The sequence below is a fragment of the Ursus americanus genome, chromosome 3 (assembly GCF_024610735.1).
Source record: "Ursus americanus isolate L20-20 chromosome 3, mUrsAme1.1.p, whole genome shotgun sequence".
Taxonomy (NCBI): domain Eukaryota; kingdom Metazoa; phylum Chordata; class Mammalia; order Carnivora; family Ursidae; genus Ursus; species Ursus americanus.
In genome coordinates this window covers 51,653,733-51,676,991 of record NC_142129.1, presented here as the reverse complement: position 1 = coordinate 51,676,991, position 23,259 = coordinate 51,653,733, and the positions used below count along the sequence as shown (strand labels likewise).

The window sequence follows — 23,259 nt, the reverse complement described above, 5'->3', positions numbered from 1 at the left end:
CTCACCCCTGGCGGGTCCTGACAAAGTACCAATGTTCATTCACTCAGTCTTTCAAAAACCACTTAATGAGAGGTTCTCAGACCCCATTCTAGATCTGGGGATGCAGTAGTGAATAAGGTCAAAAAGTTCCAGACCTCACAATGCTCACAGTCTCCTGTTCCTCTTATTTAAAGAAAAAAAAGAAAAAGAAAGAAAGAAAGAAAAAAAAAGGAACTCTTGGCAAATGATTTTTAAACACAATGAAGGCTTCCCCATCTTTTTTCAATGAACACAGATATAATCTACTCATAGATAACTATAAATATAAATAATCCCCTCTTACACCAAGTTTTTAGTGTAACATATCCACTATTTTAAAAATACAGCATTCCTATTAACACAGCAAACTGAAAAAATATATTTTTAACTCTGCCACCTTGCTAATGCATTAATATAAGGACTTGAAGATGGGAAAATACTTTTTTTCCCTATCCGGGGAACATCTTGTACCATGACATGATTATCAGAGCATTTCGAAAACCTTCAGCTGTGTCATCACCAGGTGAAGGAGACAGGGTGCCCAGGAGCAAAGGGAAGAGCTATTAACTAGAGAATTCTACACCAGGATTCATAAATCATTGTTTCAGAAAATGCAGAAAAGAATCGTACCTGGGAAGGAGTGTGTTCAAGGTATGGATTGGAAATTCTTCTCGATAGAGTCTATTTTGAAAGAAAGAAGATGGGAAAAATTAGAACCAAACAAATCTTTGTACCAGCAGGGACAATGTCTGCAATGTGGCAGGCCCAGCAGTTGTCCAAACCAAAAACTGTGCTTAAATCTCAAGTCATGGGCCCGATTGGATTCATGTCCTTATTCTCATTCAGTGCAAGCATCTGGTCAACATTCATTCCAATGGGACAAGTTATTCCATTTGAACAGCTCCCAACTGAAAGGGTACAACTTTAAGGAGTGCCATGAAAAGATGGAGGTTTTCATACTTGCGATTTTATTCTCCATGTGATTTTATTCTGTTTCTCCTTTCCTTTTCATTTCCTGTTTCACCAGCTAACTCAGACTCTCATCACTATGCATCTGCACTCCTGCTTCAGCTTCTCCGTGGACTTCCCTGACCTCTGGTCACACCCCCGCAGGCCATCCTGCAAACCTCAACTGAACAAATGTCCCCTTGCCTCACCGTGGGTCTCTTACTGCTCAGGTGAGTCAATCCGACCCATGACGGTCTGCCTCCAACAGGTTTCCAGTATTCTCCCTCCACCTCCCTGCAGGACAAGACCTACTTATCAGAAGAGCTCGCCACTCATGCCTGCCTCTGCTCACACCATTCTCCACACTGGAGAGCCCTCCGTCTTCCCTGACCCTTCCCTGAATCCCGCCAGACTTCGAAGGCCAGGTTTAGTGCAGTCAGCTTGTGGGTGAAGCTCCTCCCACCTGCCCGGGTCCACTGGGGTTTGTCCCTCTTTGCAGCTGTTTTTCTGTACTAGTCGCATGGCAGCTGCTGGAGGCTCTGCATTGCGGGCTGTCATTCTCTGTGCATTTGCCCCAACTCAATCCACAAGCTCCTTGACGGGGTGCTGGCAGATCATACTGCCTTGCTTTCACAGCATCTGGCACACAACCTTGCACAGAAATGTTTACTTTTCTATTCACTTACTTATAGATATTTACATCTCTGTATCAAGTTAGTAAGTATCTGCTGAATGATTTGAATTGTAGGAGCTAATTTTCTGTACCTAATGATCCTGTAGGCAGCACCATCACCCACATATGCTTCAGCACAAGGGAAAACTATTATCGTTTCCCATTGTGGTATGGGGAACAGAAAAGAGAAACTAACATTTACTGAGCTCCCAACCTATGTTTAAAAGCTCTTTACACCTCTATTCCAAGGCTTGCTGTCTTTTGAGATCCCATCGTTTTTAGTCTGCCGCCTCCGCTTCTCAAAATCATTGGCTAAATTACAAAACATAGCCTGCCAGTCATCCCTTTCCAGCCTCTGAACCTATCCAACCTTCATCTAAGGCACAATTCCCTTCTGCATCTTCCCCACTCCACATGGTTCCCCTATTACTTAATTAAACCGAAAGAAACACACAAACCCTATCCAGAAATGCCAACTGGTTTACTCTGCTAAAGATTTGCAAAGGCTTCAAAGAAAATGAAATTTACAAAGGTAGACAGGCCATTTTTAAATTCCCATGTATTAAAATAAAACATCCGCCACGCCTCTGGTGTGGTCTATACACACTCCCAATCACCCCTTCTCAGGCCTTCTGTCGTCTATGCCTATGTAATATATTCACTTATTGAAATACCAAACAATTTAAAATTTGCATATGCACTAGCTTTATCATTTGAAGATGAATCATCATAAGTGATTTTTCTCCTCCTAAAGAGAGAGACTTTTAAAAGTCAATATGGCAGGCCAGAACGGACAGTCTTTGTTACTCATCTAATTGCCTGAATCAGCTCAGAAAAGCAACTACTTCACATGATTTAGTTAAAAAAAAAAAAAAAAAAAGCTTTTAGGTGGAAACGAGTTCTCAAGAACTAGGTAGAGGCACATTCACAAAAGAAAGCAAACCATTTCCTTTCTTTTGGCTGCCAACCTAAATCTGGCTGTCCCCACACTAGTGTTGCACTCACACAATTCTACTTCACAGAAGCTTCCCCATGGACGGCTGGTTTCAAAAGACTGGTAAGGTGAGTAAATAAAGCCATGAGATTCTTCCGTGCGGACTAGATAACAGTGACAGATAAGCTACTAGCCCACAGGGAATCCACAAGAGCAACAACGCAAGAACAGCCTTTTCCAGAACACGATCCCTACATTTGTTGTCAGAAACTCCTGTGAAGCGCTCTCTTAACCGGTCCCAGGAGGGCTCTGTTTCATTAACGCTCTAGGACAGAGGCTCTCAAACTCAGCTGGGCTCCGGGAAGCCACACGGCTCCCTGCAGAACTCTGTCAAGCTCTGATGTGTTCAACTTAAAACAACGCTCCTAGCTATGTGCTTTAGACACCACTTTTTGCTAGTTGTTGATATGGACCCAAAATAGCAAGCGGCAAAGACCTGGAGAAAAAAGAACATGGAATAGTCCATCCATGACCTCATTTTTAAGAGGTATTAGGAAATTATGTAATTTTGTCAGAGGAACGCGGTGGGCCACCTCACAGGAATCTGAGAATTACTGCTCTAAATCACCTCATGGGTTGCTCTCCAGCATTTATCTGAAAGAGCATCTATCACAAGAATACTCTTAAAAATGCACCCCTCTCTGTTTCGATATTCTTTCCTAATATGTCATCAGCTGTTTTCGTCCCATCTTTGAACCCCTTGGTTTTATTTCCCCTCTGAGAATTCCAAAGCTTCATCTAATCCCTCCTGTGGCAATGAACTTCCATTCATTTCTCATTTACAAAGGACCTGCTGAGCTCCTTGCCAGGCACTGTGGGAGCTTCCAGAAACATACACAAGGACATGATACCATTTCTAATCTAAATCCATTTACCAGAACACATAGGCTCTAAACAACACTTTAAACCCATGAATTCTTTTTCTTGATCCTCATTTCCTATTAATTTACTCTAGAATTTTGGATGGCTCTTCCCAATGATACAGAGTGTCCTCTGTTTAAATGGCTCTCACCACAATATCTCATGATACAATGCCCAGGTGAAATGATTATTTTCCCCATTATTTCCAATTTCCTAGAATTACTTCAGCTAGATGTAATGATATTTTCGTGAAAGACATATACCTACCATAGAGAGAAGACTAGTAACAATACAAATGAAATTAGATTTTAGTTCAAATTTATTTCTTCTCCTTTCCATTTTAGTAAACCACAGAAAAGGATTCCCTAAATGATTCTAGGCAAATATTTTTCATATGTTAAACATGTATTAGAAAACTGCAACCCTTTAATATTCACAAATGAACTTCAGAAACAAATAAGGGCATAACTCAAAAGGGTAACTGGTTAGCAATCATGTATTATCTTCATTTTTTAAAAGTTGGGTGTCCACTAAAGTTAAACTATAATGGTCCAAGATGCTCGGTCTGAACCAAGCACAGAACTCATTCCAGAATGAGTGAAAATATCTTACTATATTATAGACTTACAGCACATTTCTTACCAGCTCTTAAAGAGCATGCCTTAATATTCTCCTTAGATTGAATTAAAGTAGATAGGTGCCAAGGGGAGACAGAAAGGAGAAAGACTGAATTATTTCAATCCCTGCAAAAGTATGACCTGCTCTATTCAAAGAGGAACCAACAAGAACTACCAGAGGTATTGATGCCTTGAGAATTCAGTCCTGACATGACTTTCTGTCATCTGTAGCCCTGCCTTTTCCCTGTTCTAGCCCAGCAAGTAGAAGATGAAGACATCAAAGGGGAATGAGTACACTTGCTTTTCTTACACTCCTAGGAAACCAGAAAGCTTCCAAAGTTACCAGCGGGCCCCTATGTAAAGAGATAACTACCAACGCAAACAATAAAGGCTGTGACTGAGCAGGCTGTCCAGTGGAGTTCTAAGACTATGAGTGCTTTTTAAGCCCCAGGATACACTTCTAACTCAATCAGAGCTTGATGAAGGTAAAAGGGGCCAAGCCCCAGCCAGTATGTAGGCTTGAGAATTACACAGCATCACAAGTTAGGCATTACTCAAGCTGGAGCCAACTGCTGAAAGGGAAGCATGGGGGCAGGGCGCCCCACCCTCCTGCAAGCTCTGCTGGGGCTCAGGCCCCCCACCACGTCCTTGGAGCTCCAAGGGATGTGCTCCCACCATCAGTCACAGCCACAAGGCCATTTGTAATAGCACCTTCTTGGCACAGCCTTGCCACACCGATGTCAAGAATATTCTCAAAACTGTATTTTTCTACTGCCCAGTGAGGTGTTAAGAAAAATGGAATGAAAGGGAAAGTAGCAGAAATGCTTACTGAGCACCTCCTTTGTCTTCAGCACTTTCCCTTAATAGTAACTGCACCCATCTATTCACATTTTTACAGACAAAAGGCCTGAGGGAGAGAGAAATTAAGAAACTTAAATGGGGCCTCTGGGTATGCGGTCAGTTAGGCATCTGACTCTTAATTTTGCCTCATGTCATGGTCTCAGGGTTGTGAGATTGAGCCCTGCATCATGGAATCTGTTTAAGATTCATTCTCTCCCTCTCTAAAGAAAGAAAGAAAAAAAGAGAGGAAGGAAGGAAGGAGGAAGGAAGGAAGGGAAGAAGGAAGGAAGGAAGGAATTTATTTAAAGTCCCTGAGCTGGAAAGTTACAGAGCCAGGACTGAAACAAAAGCGACTGATTCCAAAGCCACCACTCTGCTATAATAGACTACACACTATTAAATAATAATGCCACAGATTGTGCTAAGTATTTTACATGCAACATACCACTTAATCTGTGAAAAACTTGGAGGTAGGTACTATTATTAATTCTATTTCACAGATAACAGAACTAGACTTCAAGAGGTTAAGAAATTCACCCAACTTTGCAGCCCAAGCCCATCTGTAGTTACTACTCCACAGGTGTCCTTCATAAGAGACTGTGATGATTTAAGAGTAACATGACAAACTGAGTGCATCTCATGGCACTAAGAAGTCACAAACAGCACTGGATCCAGGGATTCTCAACCCTGAATATAAATTAGAGCCATCTGAGAAACCGAAGAGAAAAACCCAACAGGAGCTCACGACCCACCCCCAGACCACAGAATTAGAACCTTCAGGAGCGGGCCCTGGGCGGTTTCCGCCAAGCTCCCCAGGTGGTTCTAATATGTAACCACTGTACAAATCCGTGGTTGGAGTTGGCAATTTGAACCTCTCATCATCCACTTCAACTATGAGACCTGGAGGACTCTTCGCACTGCCTCCTTCGCAGGCCGATGAGTTCAGAAGCTCGCAGAGGTGCAAGTCCTCCGACCGAAAGCACCGGGATCTGTGGCTGAGCTTCTAAGTCTGGCTTGTGTAAAACAAAGGGCCAGTGTTTCTGGAAATCCCACCTCGTCCCTGTTTGTGTTATGTGTTTTACTTTTACCCCATCCCAGACACAGCCCTAAGCCAAGGTACCGTCGTGTTGGCAGAAAAGAAAGCAGCTATATACCTTTGGAAAAGGCATACCCTTTTCATGGCATCCGCAGCATTAAACTTAATTTTTACTTCCCATTAGTAAAGGACTCTCTTCTAGTATAAACATGTTTGCCTCACTTAAAAGCTAAAGTAGAAAATTGAAGTGGGTTCTAGAAATACTTACAAATATTTCAAAATCTTGCCTGCCTAGGAAAATAAATCAGCAAGCAGCAGCAGCTTCTGAGAAAAAAATACACAATAGGTACAACAGAAGCAAACCCCAACCTGTCATCAACTTGATTTTTATTCAGTTCTTGGGGAAATCTTTCTTTTTGCTGCATTTACAAGCAAGAGAATAGCTCTGCCTAACACGGTGGGCTTTTCTGGTTAATGCAATCACAGAAAAGTCTTTAAAATTTAGGAATCAAGTCACTAAAGATTTTAGAACAACAGTTAAATTAGCAAGCTTACTTATCTTCACTTGTCACTGGATTCCCTACTTGGTTTTTTTTTTTTAAGATATTATTTATTTCAGAGAGACAGCACAAACTGGTGAGACAGGCAGAGGGAGAGAGGGAGAAGTAGACTCCCCCATTAAGCAGGGAGCCCGATGTAGGGCTCGATCCCAGCACCCCGGGATCATGACCTGAGCCAAAGGCAGACACTTCACCGACTGAGCCACCCAGGCACCCCGACCCCTACTTGTATTAATATCAACCCACCCAGTCACACCTGGACTCCAAGATGAACCCTTTCCACAGCAACCAACATCAAGATGCTCCCACTGAGACAATCTGAGCATCAAAATAATCAAAGAGTTGCATTATAACCCACAGACTATCCATGAGTCTATACTGACATAAATGACTGAATAAATGTTGGGCCAACCAGGCTGGAGGGAGTGGGGACAGCCCTTCCCTACAGAGTTCCAATTACTAAATTCAAGAAGAAGATTTCAGAAAATAAGATCACCGTTAGGCAAATACCACAGTACTAAATGTTGCAGACAAAAAGGAAAGAAAGAAAGGAGCGGATGCCAAAATTAGTGGACACAAGTGTGATATACAGGCTATCTGCTCAGTGTCAAAGTGGCTTCTCACAACATAGTATGCATGGAGGAAAAGAGTCACTTTTCAGTGGAGCATAGCAGGCCTCACCCTAATTAAGTGATAAAGTTATCACCAATCATCAGACACGTTGACATTGTTTGCCCACTGAAAGGATACAATAAGAAAGACACTTTTATGGCATTTTTGTAAAACTGCGTACCTGAATTCAATGAGAAAACAGACAATTCCAAATGGAGGGACATTCTTCAATGTAAGTAAGCCTTTAACTCTGCAAAAATTGTCAAGGCTCTGAAAGACCAAGAAATACTGAAGGGCTTTCCCCGGTTAGAGGGGACAAAAGGAAACACAACGAAAGGCCATGTGTGATTCTGGACTAGGATAAGGACCTTAATGGGACAATGGGTAAACTCTGAATGAGGTCCCTTTTGAGTTAATTGACTATGAATGCCGTTTTTGTCAAATGTACTGTGGTTTCATAAAATGTGAACATTTGGGGAAGTTGGATGAAGGTTTTAAGAGGACTCTGTACTATCTGTGTAACTTCTGAGTCTGAAATTATTTCAAAAGGAGAAGTTGACCAAAAAAAAAAAAAAAAGTAATGGCCTCTTTCCTCCCCACAAATAAAGTTTCAAAAACATTCAAATATTATTTCAAAACAAACCATCTATTTCTTTGCTAAATGCTGGGTGGCCCTTACCATAACACTATCTCAGGCTGCAAAACAGAATGACCCTACCTGTTGCCCTGCACACTCTGACCTCTAGTACAAATCAGAGCTCCCTAAAACTACTTCTTACATATCACCTTTTTTTTTTTTTAATAAAATAGCTATTTAAAAAATACAGTTCCCTCTCGCTGAGTGCTCACAATGCGCCCAGTGGTCGATACCCTCAATGATATCCTGCCACATTTCTGTCCTACAAAGGCTCTGCTCTAGCCAGGGCAGACTGTCTGATTTTCACTACCCAAACTGTGCCCATTCTCACCTCCGTGCCCAAGCCCTTGCCATGACTTCCGCTCTCTACATTTCCACACCCTACTCTTCCTGAGATCTGTGCAAATGCTGCATGAAGCCCCCTCCGGCCCTCAGCCACCCCAGACTAATCTCTTCCCCAAACACTCTAATTTCTAACTCTAACACTTGGCTTTATCTGCCACTAGGATACAATGCCTCCTGCCTCCATTTGTACGTGGATGCCTCTCTCCTCAGCCAGCCTCGCAAAGCCCCAGTATTTACTGGTCCCTTCTGTAAATCAAGGCCCTTCTATGGTGTGTAGCAGGGGATGGCCACCCAATGGTGACTTTTCCCCTTGTCACAGTACCTGATGTTCGAAACTCTCAGGCCAAGTGGCGAATGAGATATTACCACCTCAAAATCTATGAAACCCATCGCCACCTCTGCCATACCACCACCACCTTCCTTTAAGGAAAAAAAAAAAAAGATTTTATTTATTTGACAGAGAGAGAGAGAAAGAGAGAACAAGCAGGGGGAACAGCAGAGGCAGAGGGAGAAGCAGACTCCCAGCTGAGCAGGGAGCCCAATGCGGGGCTCAATTCCAGGACCCCGAGATCATGACCTGAGCTGAAGGCAGACACTTAACTAACTGAGCCCCCCAGGGACCCCCCACCCCTGCTTTTTTTTTTAAGATTTTATTTATTTATTTGACAGAGAGAGAAACCACCGCCCTTCTTTTCTCTTATTTCTTGACTCTGTTTTAAGTGATCGAGTAAGCAGCAAGGGTATATACATAGTATATTTCTATACACTGAATTATTTATGTGCTCGTTTTAAAACTTAAAGATAGACTTGAATACCAATTGTTTCTTTGTAGTGAAAAACATTTCCATTAAGTCACTTTGTGTGGGGTCTTCAAGAGGAAAAAATGTTCACTTTCCTTCTACGTTAACTGGCAAGTCAGAAATGCAAAAGAAATACACCTTGGAGCAGCCACCTTTCTTTCCTTCCATGGCTCTGGGAATAAATTAGTCTCTTGAATGTTTCTTGTTAATTTCCATATAAGTTTTTGAAAGCTACAATGTTATAAAGGTGATAATGTTGTCTTCCAGCAGACGGAAGATTTAGAAAACTAGATCTAGATTTTCTTTCTCAATTACTCATATAAGACATACGAACAACCTCAGAAATACAGCACCAGGAAAGACATCCTGAGGTCACCTGGCCCACTCCACGGCCTTCACCTACGCTCTGAGTCAGGTGGGAATCTGGATCAGGAGTCCGTAAACTACAGCCCACAGGCCAAACCCAGCTGCCACCTGTTTTTCATAAAGTTTTATTGGAACACAGCTGCGTCCATTTGTTTGCATATGGTCTTTGGCTATTTTCTTGCCAAAAATATTTACTATATAGCACTTCACAAAAAAAGGTTTACCAACCCTGGTCTAGACAATCAAACTTTACAGAACAGGAGGTACTCTATAAAATCCCTATCAGTACATTCCCATGCTCCACTAGGTATTGATAAGAATTTCTTTCCCCTCTTGAACCACATTATCTCCCACTGCCATTGGGAGATTCTTTGCTCCAAAAATGTTTAAGGCACATTTCCATCTTCACTTACATGTCACATAAAAGCAAGAAATAGGTCAAAACAATTTTTGGCTCCCAAGATTAAAACAAACGAAAGAGGGGTAATTAGCTTCACAAATTCCTCCTTCTACATTAGGAACTTGCAACCTTTATCGTGATGTAGACACGTCTAGACTACAGAAAGCTAATGCCAAGGGTCAAATATACAAAAGTACTAGAAAATGCCAGAATATCCTGTTTCAAATATCTGCATCTTGCACACAGTAGTCTCTCTGCTTGGAATAACTTCCTCCTCATACATTTAAATTTTCATTGAGTTTATGTTAAAATGTATTCACATGCTCAATACTCCCCTGTTAGAACTTCTTAAGTTCTAACATAAGTATTTCAAAGTACTTTAGATTCCAGATACTTATTAACTTTTGGATTCCCCGTAGTTCATAAGAATCTTAAAGGTAAGTTCTATCTTTTACTCATATATATAAATATCCACAATATCTAACATGATTCATCGCACACAGTTAATTCTCGCTGAATGCCTGTCAAGGAAAAACAAATCCAGCTCTGTTAATACCTTCCTCAAACCCTCTCCCCTTCGGGAGTTTACAGCTCCTTCTCCATGCCCTGCACCTTCTGCTCCTGGGAGGCAAGCAGAGCTCTGAATTTATGTGGCTTAGATTCAAAGCCCATCTGTATTATGTGTCCTTGAACAAGTTAAACTTCTTTCTGCCTCTCTTTCCAGGTCTTTAAATGGGAGAAATAAAATCTGCTCATAAGGTGGTTGTAAGATTAAAGGACTTCAACAGTGGTTCTCAAACTTCATGCATCTGGAGGGCTTATGAAACCTGACTGCTAGGCCCCCATCCCCAGAAGTTTTGGGTTCAGCAGGACTAGGGGGGTGCCTATGAATCTGCATTTCTAATAAGCTCCTAGAGGATGTTAATGTTGACAGACTACACTTGAAGAACCACTGACTTAAAATATGTATAGAGGGGGCGCCTGCAGCTCAGGTCATGATCTCAAGGTCCTGGGATCGAGCCCCACATCAGGCTCCTTGCTCAGCAGGAAGCCTGCTTTTTCCATTCCCCCTGCCTGCTGCTCCCCCACTTGTGCTCTGTCAAATGAATGAAATCTTTAAAAAAAAAATAAAAATAAAAAAATAAAATAGTATAGAGTTTTAAAAAAGAATGATTTTATTTATTTGACAGAGAGAGAGAGAGAACTCACAAGCAGGGGGAGCAGCAGAGGGAGAGGGAGAAGCAGGCTCTCCGCCAAGCAGGGAGCCTGACATGGGGCTCCATCCAAGGACCCTGGGATCATGACCTGAGCCAAAGGCAGACACTCAACTGACAGAGTCACTGAGGCGCCCCAAATACGTAAAGAGTTTAGAACACTGCCTGCTATATAGTGAGTGGCAACTAGTGTTGAGCGCGCAGCAAACTTGACTATTACCATGTCCATGAATGTGGGTCTCGTCTACTACACCTTGAGCTTCTCAAGGGACAGGATTGTACGTTTTTCATCCACATCCCTAGGTCAGGACACAGTGCTCTGCCAAAGCAACATGAGTGGAGCACTGACAGAATTCTCTGCATCTTGCCCAAGGTTCCCCCTGGTTGGAAAAGAAAATAGGACTTGTGGGGAAGAAACTGTTCCTACCGGCAACATTCCCAGGGATCTCACATCATGCACAACTCATGAGGGTTAGGTCCCATATCCCATACGTGGGGGTCTGCAAGAGCAAACGCATAATCAGTGAGCTTTTACAAGGTTCTTGGGACCAGGTCTGTTCTCAAATGGGTACAGAGTTTCTGTGGGCTTCTGTCAATGATAACCACCTGCCACTACCACTGTTTAAGACTCTAGGTACAGTCGGGGCACCTGGGTGACTCAGTCAGTTTAAGCACCCTAGTCTTGCTTTCAGCTCAGGTCATGATCTCAGGGTCATGAGATGGAGCCCTGCCCTGCAACGCCGCAACCGAGCTGGGCGTGGAGTCTGCTTAAGATTTTCTCTCTCCGTCTGCCCCTCTCCCCATGCTCTCTTTAAAACACACACACACACACACACACACACACACACACACACCCTCTCTAGGTACAGTTCTTACACAAATAAGAGTTTCATCTGGACACTGCCAAGCGGAAATCCTGTCATTCATTTGAAAGTTAAAACCTTTCTGGCTATTAACCACCTACCTTCTTTAGCATTCCCAAATCTTTTAGTTAGTAACTGATTTTAGAATTTGAGAGAATCAGTATTCACCTAGCTAGCAGTCTACAATTTCACATATGCAGCTTATGAAATTCAGGACACCTGCAATGCTAGGGTTAGGACACAGATCCTCCACAATTTTGCAAATAATCCTAACAGCAGTGCTGTGACCTCATGTGCAGACTTCGGTATCAGGCGAGATGATTTTTCTAGCTCCCCGAAGTCATTTAAAGCAGTTGGGAACTATTACTGCCTATCATGTGTACTTCCAGTTTGAAGAATCATTCTCTTGATGGTCGTAGAAGAGTGTCATGTCATTGGTCAACAGCTTACCATTTGCCACAAGGAGCAGGCCTGTGCTCTCCTTCTCTTCAGGCTCCGATCACACAGAAAATATTAGCTTAGTCGGCCCTCACTTCGCAAGCACTCAGAGGGCACTTGAGTCTTACAGGCTTGTGAAACTATTTATCTTGGGTCACATGTCCCCCATTCTCTCGTGCCCTTGACTTTTTAAAAATCTGAGGTCCACTGAAGGCTCACCGTAAAGCCACAGCAGCTTCTTTCACTGCCTCTGACTTTTCAAACACCTCGTACCAATAATACTACAGAATCTGAGTTCCATTCACATCTTGAGCCCCTCTCCTTTTCGCGTTTCCAGTTATGACACCCTAACTATCACTTCTCTTCGTTTGTTAAAATCCGATTCCATGAAGGGCAGGGTTCACCACGGGGCCCCTTCCCCTTAGGTCCATCTCTAAAGCAGACAGCCCGGGCAGGCTTGTGCTGCACTTGGCTGCCACGGGGTTTCCCGTCCTGACTGTATGCACACACCTGCCCATCCCTGAACCCTGACATGCCCTTCTACCTCCACTGAATCACCTTCTTTCTAGTCCCCCTACAAAATTACCTCTTCTAGCCTGTCTACACATCTTTTCCTTTCTCTAGTAAATCACCATAGAGAGTCCTTCTTCCAACTGTTTCCCTCCTCCCCCAACTTTCTACTCTGGCACGAAGGCCCCCTACGGTCCCAGCAAACACAACCAGTGATCCTTCAGCCAGAACAAGAAAGACAGCCCCTACCCCGCAGGTCCCCAGGGCGGTGTTCAGATGTTCTGGAATTCAAGGTGATCTCAAGTTCTCCGGTCTCCCCCTGGAAATTCCCCTTCCACCACAGCAGACATCAGCAACTGCCCATCAGTTCTCCCAGCTCATTATGGGCCTCCCAATAGAAGCTTCTGGAATGCTATTCCAACAGCTTGGCAAGTACTTTCTTCTCCAGGTCTCATCTCACGAATCTCAGATGCTACTAACCAACAGGTACCTACACTCTTCCACAAGGGTGGTCTGTGGTGCAGACCTGAGCACTGCTGGGAACTAGAGAGCCTCGGCCCCACCCCACAGCGACGCAGTTAGACGAGGCTTAACAAGAGCCCCAGGTGAACCCTATCACAGTAAAGATCACAGAGCATTCACCTGTACTACCTAGAGGCAAAAGCCTGCCTCTGCTACACTTGTTTCTAAATCCTAAAAAGCCCTTGAAGGTGTCAACAGAGGTCCTCCTGAAAAAGGATTATATGTGCAAAACGAGTTTTAAAGATGTTGCTTATTCTACTCTCCTTCCTTAAAGATGAAATAATGCACCTAAGGATATTGGAGAAGACCTCCTGCAGTAATCCCACATTTCCCAGACACATCTGGCCAAGGAATTTTAAAAAATTTATTTCTATCAACATCTGTTACCATCTCAAAGCACGTTATTGGTGTAAATGGAAAGCAGTAAATTAAAAAGCCCACCCCAGAGGCTAAGCACCTCCATTTGACAATTACAAAGCACGGCAGTTACTCCTCTGGCTTGTACAACAATGACTTTTCAGTACATATATTAATCAAGTTCAATAGATGTTGCCTCCGACCTTCATGGTTGGGGAGGTCAAGCAGAGACCAGCCCTGGCAGGACATTATACAGCCTAGATGAACAAGAAGGGAAAGAGGCCAAACACAGAGCTAATAAATCCCCCACTTAAACCAGCCTATGATTCCCCCAAACCTTCTGGACATACTTTGCTGTTTCTCACCATCTAAGAGGAAAAGGTCACATCAAATTCCAATTTACTTGTATTCTGCTATAAAAGATCCAAAAGCAGAGCGCCTGGGTGGCTCAGTCAGTTAAACGTCTGCCTTTGGCTCAGGTCATGGTCCCAGGGTCCTGTGATCAAGTCCCACACTGGGCTCCCTGCTCAGTGAGGAGTCTGCTTCTCTGTCTCCCTCTGGCTCTCCCCACCCCCCCAGCCCCACTTGTGCTCTCTCTCTCTGACAAATAAATAAAATCTTTAAAAATAAAATTAAAATAAAAGATCCAAAAGAAACTTCAAGGTTTTTGTGTTCACCCCTCCTCTTTCAGCATAATTACCATAAGAGGTACCTTCATAAGACGTTCCATTTTTAGAACTCCCTCAATTTTTAATCAAACTTCATCTTAACCTACAACTGTACTCTTTCTGCTTTCTATCTGTATGAAATTGGGTAACAAAGTTATTATCTTCGCTAACTTTATTAGGCTCAGCTAGACTCAATCACAACCCTAGTTTTTTAAGAGGCCCCTTTCAAAGTATGTTAACGTTGATAATCTGTTTCTAGATGAAAGATGGAAAGTTAGCAATGTACTCTACATTCCAAAAGTAGGTGGTTGAGGAATTAACCAACACTGCATGTATGAATGATAGAGGGGTGACCTTTTCTTAGGGTGTTTTTACCACTCAAAAGGGTTTTACAATCCTTGCTTATCTAAAAACACCATGCCCCCCTCTACGGCCCGGCCTTCTATTCCTCCTCCACCCACACTCCTTTCCTCCCTTCTTACTCCAGGTACATGATGAAATATTATGCAGCCATACACATATTTTAACAAACTTGTAATACACAGAAGTATTTTGGTGAAAAGTGGGAAAAAAAAGTAAAATGGAATAAAGACTAAAAACCAAATAGAGGGGTGCCTGCCTGGTGGAGTGTGGGACTCTTGATCCTGGGGTTGTGAGTTTAAGCCCCACTTTGGGTGTAGAGATTACTGAAAAATAAAATCTTAAAAAAAAAAAAAAACAAATAGGAATATGCCAATGTATATCCAATAGTAATCTAATAGGTTACTATTAGTAATAGTCATGGCAGAATTTTGTTTCTATCTTTCCAAATTTCCCATCTAAGCTACTGTAAAAGATAACACTTCCACTTACACCATTATCCTCCACCTCCAACCCTATAAAGGAAAGGCCAGGTTACACAGATGAAGACGGTGACTCTTCATACATAAATGATTAAGAACATAACTACAGTCAGAAAGAAATCCAAACTTCAGTTAGTTCTAATAAAAGTATATTCATGGGTTCGAGGAGAGTGAGATAAACCTCTAGGTAAAGAGCCAAGAAGATAGGATGGGGCTGAAGATTCTGCTAGGAAGGATGTTTTTATTCATTTCCCCTTTCTGCTTATGGAGTCCCCCATCTCCGCCTGCCCTAAAAAGACAGCAGCGCGTGGAGGTTTAGCGGAAGGAGCCCTCTGTGACAGAAGACAGGAGACCGAAGACAGTGAGAGACGATCGTGGGATCATCTCAAACAGCACAGCAAGATGAGATGGGCAGCCCTTCCATTTCTAAGTACCCTTGGTGGGTAAAGGGTATCAATTTCCTCTGCCCAAAGTTCCTACTCTAATTAATAACATCAGTGTTCAGAGTATCTGTTTCGTGGCCAATTTGCTCAAGTTTTTAGGATCACTTTCTCTTGCCATTAACCTCTGAATACTCAGAACTAACAACATCTTAAGAAAAAATTCAGGAAGTAAATGCCCCAAAGTCAAATATCAATAATTTCTGGGTTCCTGGTGTTTGAATTTGTCTGTACACAGCCTGGTTAGATATCAGCTTCCAAGGGAAGAATGTGAGATACACAATGGATTATGATATGACAAATATGTTTAATGCATGATATGAAGCCACATGGTCAATGTAGTTTCCAGTAAAATCTAAACTCTCTCTTCTGTCCCAGAGAACAGGTACTGCATTCACTACTGTCAGACATGAAACTGCACAATTTTTTTTTTTTAAATGAGAGAGAGCGAGCATGAGACGGGGGTGGGTCAGAGGGAGAAGCAGACTCCCCGCTAAGCAGGCAGCTCAATGTGGGATTTGATCCGGGCACTCCAGGATCATGACCTGAGCTGAAGACAGTCGCCCAACTAACTGAGCCACCCAGGCACCCCTGCACATTATTTTTTTAATTATTCATGATTCCTCATGTATAGGACACTGACTTCATCAGAGCCATAAGAATTTAAGTTTTAGTACCAGTCTCGTGGCCTTCATTGTTCATCACACTCCTCCCCGAGTCCTGAGTGACCCCTCTCCAGTCACATACAAGCCAGTGTCAGTACTCAGATGCCAGCATGCAGATAGAGACACAGTTCTTGACCCATGGTAGGAAAATTGGATTTAAAGAGCCATTAGGTACTTTTCCACATAGATCTTTCACTGAAGGTAAGATTAAGTCACTAAGACAGTCATTTTCAAATCAGTTCCTAAGCTAGGCTGAAAACTATTTTAAAACTCATTGATGGGGTGCTTGGGTGGCTCAACTGGTTAAGTGTTTGACTCTTGGTTTTGGCTCAGGTCATGATCTCATGGGTTGTGGGATCAAGCCCCACATCGGGCTTTGTTCAGAATCCGTTTAAGACTTTCTCTCCCTCTGCCTCTGCCCTTCCCCCAGGCTCTTTCTCTCTCTAAAATAAATAAGTAAACCTTAAAAACAAAAACAAAAAAACGCACCTCATCAATGGAATATAAAACTGAATTAGACCAAAATCTTTTCAAAAGAACACAAGATTGGAACCTTTTCATTTTTTCTAAGGGCTATGCCCCTCTTCAGGATATGAGTCTTGCAGAAGAAGTTTGGTATTTCTTCACCATTTTTAGTTGGATATTATTTGTGTCCCTTGGAATAAAAGACCAAGACTTGTTTAAAAATAGTTATAAGAGCTACTGAGTTGACCAAGAACTTTCAAGAAAGGAGTACATTTAGCAGTGAGCAAAGAACCATGATTTTCCTTCCATCACAAATCTCAAAAGCCATGCATTAAAAGACACTTGTTTAGAATACTGAAATATTGTTAAAAGCATACTTGAAAAAGCTTTTCTACCCTCTGGCATTAAACCCATAACGATTCTGGAGATTGGTTGCACAACAGTGTCAATGTGCTTAACACTATTGAATACTTGAAGAAAGTTCAGATGGTAAATTTTATGTGATGTGTATTTTGCCACATTAAATTAGATATTAAATATTTAAAAATTTTAAGCCATATTTGATAGACTCTGAAATTCCAAATTTACTTAAAACTAATAATCTGCAACATGAAGTACATAGGCACGTAACAAAAGCCATCCTGTCCAGGTTGAGGGTTCTCTTCCAGGCCACTCTCACTTTGCCTGCGTCCCCACGCCATGTGCAGATTTGGCCTTGTCAAACCCACGTCTCAATTTCAATGATGTTTTACATGGCAACCGTTGGAAATGTAATCACAAGCAAAGGAAGCTCCAGGAGTTAATTAACACAACTGTGTACCCTCGGTTTCTTCTTATGAATATATTTAAATACAGCACAAAGGTCATCATTTAAATCAAGCCTTATCCATGAAGGTAAAAATGAGGACTGTTCACCTGCCGGGTACAGAGCTTCGCTCGTTCCTGGCAAAGCACTTTCTCCCTCTACTCTCACCCACGTTTCAATGCTAACAAAAGGTTTTCAAGAGGCAATCCCCATTTTTTATTCCTGACTATATTTGACACACACGGGGAAACTTATTTTGAAGGCTTTTCAATCACAAATTAATGCTCTGACTCATGGCAGGCAATTCCTTTCACAGAATTCTCACTGAACGTGTCTCAAGCTGGACAACAAGCACTTCAACACAATCGCAGTGCTATTAACCATCAGGTGATGCATTAAATCTTGAAGCACCTTCTCTCTGACTTTCTCACACCCTTCTCTGCCTGAGGGAGCAACCGACCCATTACAAGGTGAGTAGAGGCCCAACGGAAGAGGCTGTGACTGTCATCTTAAACCAGTGCCTTTCAGACTTTTTTTGACTGCCACCTACAGTAAGGAGTACGTTTTCTGCGGTGACCCAGGTCACACACATATATGCATATATGTACCTAACTGAAAACACTTTTATTCACCCCCTTCTACTGCCCACCAAAAGAGATATACTCTGAGCCTGTTACTTTATATACATTCACATGTTAGCATTTCATTATGATTCTGCAATTCTCATGTTAAATTGCCGATGAAAAACTTCCACTTTATTTTAGCTACTTGAATCTTCGAACTCTTCAGGTAAATATTTAAGTACTTACACTGTTACATATTCAAAATCAGGCCGAACCACAGACTATGCGCCTAGATTTTATATGTGTGTTTATGTGAAGAGAGAAAAGGAAACTAATCAGCTAACCTTGGGACCCAGCACAGAATATTCAACACATGAGATACATTAAGTCATTGTTTTGTTTTGTTTTTTTTTTTTGAAGTAAAGCTTCTCTAAGTAGACTATACTCCGGTTTGCCAGAATAACCAACACTCAACTTCCTACTTAAAGGAAAAGCTATTTCAACAAAAGAATGTACAATGTAATTTTCTTTGAACCAAACTGAAAAGGGAAAACAATACGTATTGCAGAAATCTTCTGTTCTTTTAAAAATTATTAATATTAATAGTTAAATATTAATGCTACACTTTTACAGGGGGGCTATAAAAACCTTCATAGAGGTAGGATGGTTTATCTTCTACAAGAGTTTTCCATTTTGTCTGTCTCTCATTTAACAAAATAACAGGACGAAAGACTAAAGCAGATATTAATAACGATCACGAAAACATAGTATTAAAAAAAAAAGACAAAGTAGCAGAAAAAATTTTCTATCCTATCCCTAAGGGTAGTAAAGTAAGACTAAAGTCCCAAATATACAGACTATGATCTTTATGTCTTCTGTTGTGAATAATGTTCCAGAATCGACGTTTCTGCGGGAACCACAAAGAACTGAAACAAAGCCCTTGAACAAAGGTTGGCAATTTGTGATAAGGGAAAAGCTAGTTTGAGCAAAGAGCAGGTGGTGGGCATGGAAGAAAAGTCTGTAGCCTAGAGAGCAACATAGCATTATGTTTAGCAGTTAAATGCCAATATATATACATGTATACACACAAATTCAATTAGAAATACTTATCAGACATTAATATATACTCATCTTTTATCAGTCACTGTTTCAAGCAATTTTTGCAAACATTAATGCATTTATTCCTCATAACTGTCCTTGGGGGCACAGAATGATTAGGTAACTTGCCCGCAGTCATTCAGCTGGTGAGTGGCAGGGAAACCCAGGCTGGCTGGTTTCCGTGCTTTTCATCCCTACATTCGGTGGCTTCTCTGTAAATGTCCTGGGGTCCTGCCCCTTTTGAAACCTACCTCTCCGGTCCCCCAATAATTCTGCAGGCTGACCTGCACTCCAACATCCTTCTAGTAATTTCAGAGTTGGTTTCTCTTGTTTGCAATCAAGACCCTTGACTGACTCAGTCCCAAATCCAATTATAGAGACAAGCTTATGTGAACACAAAAGCCTCCTCTGTACCCTGGCCCAATAACAAGTCAATTACCTGAGGAACACGGAAAGGGGGAGGCATATTTGTCATGTAAATGAGCCAGCAAAGCCTCATCTTAGGGGGGGTGGGGACACAACAGCCATGGTGAAATTTATGAAAGGAAGAAACAGTGGTGTTGGTTACCATCACTGGAGGAGGACGTGGATTTCATGTGAACAGCTACAGAACTTCCCAATTTTCTACCTGAGCCTACTGTGAAAAGCAGCTCTGAGTATCTTCAAGCCACAATTCCCTGGACTTCACACACAGAAACTTAAGAACTGGAAAAAGTCAGGAGTGTTTAAAGGAAATAAACACTCCCCTGTGTACCCAGCCAGCTGCCTCTCTTCCACATAGGCTATTATCTTCTGCCTTATCTTCCCCTACCTAACCCAAGGTTGGGTGTGAGGGCAGGAGGCACAAAGCTTATCTGGCTTTGAAGGTGGAGCCCTGGCACTGAGGCAGATGCAGCCTAAGGACAAGGTGTTGGGAGGGAGGGAGGGCGGGAGAGGAGGGCAGGAGGGGGGAGGGGGTGGGGAGGCATCCTTTCCATCTGCTTGGAGGCCATAAGGCAGCACCAACTCTACAGGCCCACCAGAACGGGAGCAGACTGCCATAATTTAGTTCTCCTTCCCCAAATCAAAAAAACTGAAACTTCAAAAAATGTACAAAACACATATACCACCCTTAGTCATTTAAAAAGCATCGCCTCTCTTTTTCCTTCACATAAGGTGACTTACACGTGCAGAGACAGTTTTTCATTCGAGCATACCAGTGTCTGCGCCCTCATGCGCTCTCTCCCCCGCCCCCGATAATTTCTTAAATAACAGTCTTGTGAATCTAAGAGACCCTATGTATAGAATACAGATAAACTTTGGTCATATTTCGGACAGAGTTATATTCCTCTCAAAACCAGAAATTTATTTTGAATTCTTGCTGATTTTTAGCTGCCCATGAAAACAGAATGGACGCCACTGAATCCCAGCGTCCTGTCCTCCCCAAACTCTGACTTCTCATCCCCAAGACCTCCATGTCAGACCCTGGCCTCTGCCACCTGGACTATAGCCCCCGGTGATTCCCCTGCCTTCAACCTCTCCTTTGTCCATTGTGCACACCACCCACCCGCACTGATCTTTCTAAAGTAGTGTTTTTGTCAGCTGGTGGTGACTGCCACCTGACATGTTAGATGATGTCGCCACAAAGCCTCAACTTTATTCTGTCCCCCAAACCCACACACGTATCTCATGAAGTAGTTCCCCAATGTCAACATGAGGCACAAAAAGAATAAGGACAATGTGGCTAGCCTTCAATAAAGCTGTATTTACTTACTCATGAAGAGCAGTCCCGTAGTAGCAGGTTGTGTGATTTTTTGCTTTTGCATTAAAATGTCTTTCTCTTATGAAATGTAAGACCTATTGAATTTCTTTGTGCCCTTATTTGGCAAAATGGAAGTCTGAAGTCACAAGTTAGTTCTCACTTGCTATCTATCTTATTTTATTTTTTTAGAGGTAAATCTTTGGGACTTCCTATTTATTTATAATTTTTTTGAGTATAGTTGACACACCATGTTACATGAGTTTCAACTGTACAACACAGTGATTCAATTTCTCTATTACGCTATTCTCACAGCTTTGTTTCTTTTTTTACTAGGGCATTAAACACAAAGTCTGGTCACCTCTACAGTATATAGGTTTTCCGTGGACATTTTCCATTGCTGATAACAAGGTCAATACAAAGACAAACTCAAGGTTACCTATCATCTTCCCTTGATTTACAAGTCTGACCCTTTAACACTGAACCTGGCTCTAGCCAGGCCCATCCCTCAATGTCCCTATCACATGCCATGCTCCTTTCTGCCCTGACCTGTTCTACTGTCTTCCTTACCTATTATTCTTACTAACTACTTAGTCCTCAAATACTACCTCTACCCAGTAGTTTCCTTAAATCTTAGTAATCAGGCTCAATCTCCTTTTTCCTCATAGTATATATCCTCTAAACCAATTATTCTTAAATGAGCTGTCATGACAGCCTTTGCTTAGTTGCTATATGCCACAAAAACTTTATTATAAGTTACCTAATCTATTCTGTGCCCCCAAGGACAGTAAGAGAAGTACTGTGGTTTATGAATAGTTTTTTTTTTTTTTAATCAAAGCAGATTGGTTCTCTAAAACAACATCTTTTCCCAGTATACTTTCCTGAATGGGTGAAGCAGAGGTGAAGAACAACTTCATGTACAACTTGGTGGAATTCTTATGAGAAAAATAATCCACCAGTTGTTGACCAAGAATTCGACATACCGCTGGAATGGTCAGGCATGTGAGCATGACCGCTACACTTCACGTGTCTCATGACAGAGGAAGAAGCCGAGAGCCACTGGATTGACCAAGAAACATCATGGCACAGCTATCTTATCAAAGTTCATGACACAAAGAGACAAATCTCAAGTCCTGGCATGTCACACTTAAAAACAGTAAGCTTCTAGAATTCAGGAATACTATTCAATATCTACATGCATTATGCACTCCAATACTTGCTACATTTAATTAAGTATTACAGGCAGAAGCAAACAAGTCTCTCCACCAGACTATGAGCTCCTGAAATGATCCTCACTCCTGCTCCCCTAGGGATGGTAGCTGGCACATTATAATACTGAATCAAAAAGTGGTCATGGTTTATAGGAGGAAATGCATGTAAATATACAACTTTGTGTACAGTTTACAGGAACTCTAATGGAACCCCACCCATGTGTTCAACAAGTATTACTGAGAATCTATTATGCTCTAGGCAGTGGTCTAACTGATTGAAAATACAACCATGTATGAAACCGACAATAATCCTTGTCCTTGGGTAGCTTACATAGTAGTGGTGAAAGACAGATCATAGATAAAACAAATAAGCAAATTATCAACTATTTTAGGAATAGGATATGGGAAGGAGACAGATGTTACAATCCTAAAGAGGGTGGCCAAGGGGCTTCATCAAGGCAATGGTCTTTGAGCAAAGACTTGAAGCAAGTGAATGGTTATCTGAAGAAAAACGGGTTCAGACCTGCAAAGGCCTTGGGGTGAGAGCATGCCCAGCATGATGAAGGACCCACAAGAAGGCCAGTGGGGCCAAAGTAGTGAAGGAAAATAAGAATACGGCTTTATTAGATCTCAGGGTGAAACTCTTCTTTTGTCTATAAAACAAATTCTTTGCACCGTTACCACACCACTCATATTTATATCTAATGTAAAATATGTCAGAGTCTCTGGGCAAATCAAAGTACTGTATATGCAACCTTTGTTGACTAATAGCTAACCTTGATTGTTATTTTACACTTGCCTTTATTCCTTTCATACTGTAACAGCGAGTTCAATTTCTGAGATCAAAGAACTGTCAGTGGCATAATTGCTCAGTAAAAGTAGTTTTTGTAAGTCTTCATTAAAAGGATACCTTTGTGTTGCATTTCATATGAATTAGCCAATGTGTTCCATTGCTGACGGCTCTCATTTCTTTTCTGAGGTCTCAGAGAAGAAAGCCTATTTCCCAGACTGTATCCCACATTATTAGTTTAGATGTGTTACAGCACACAAAATAAAATCGGACACCACCCTGACCAAGGTAACATAGATCTGAAGCTGGCAAACGACAAGCCCCAGCCCTATGTCACCTCTACTCTGAAGTCTTCCTCTCATT

General features: G+C 42.0%; 1 protein-coding gene across 10 annotated transcripts in view; it reads right to left on the bottom strand.

Annotated features, from left to right (window-relative positions):
• The window catches only part of RAPGEF5 (Rap guanine nucleotide exchange factor 5), a 328,587-nt gene that overhangs the window by 186,026 nt on the left and 119,302 nt on the right, over nucleotides 1-23,259 (bottom strand). For all 10 annotated transcript variants that reach the window (XM_087860981.1, XM_087860984.1, XM_087860979.1 and 7 more), the window contains one exon: nucleotides 649-699. In XM_087860981.1, coding sequence (XP_087717107.1) covers nucleotides 649-699 — 51 coding nt within the window. The remainder of the gene's footprint in view (nucleotides 1-648; nucleotides 700-23,259) is intronic.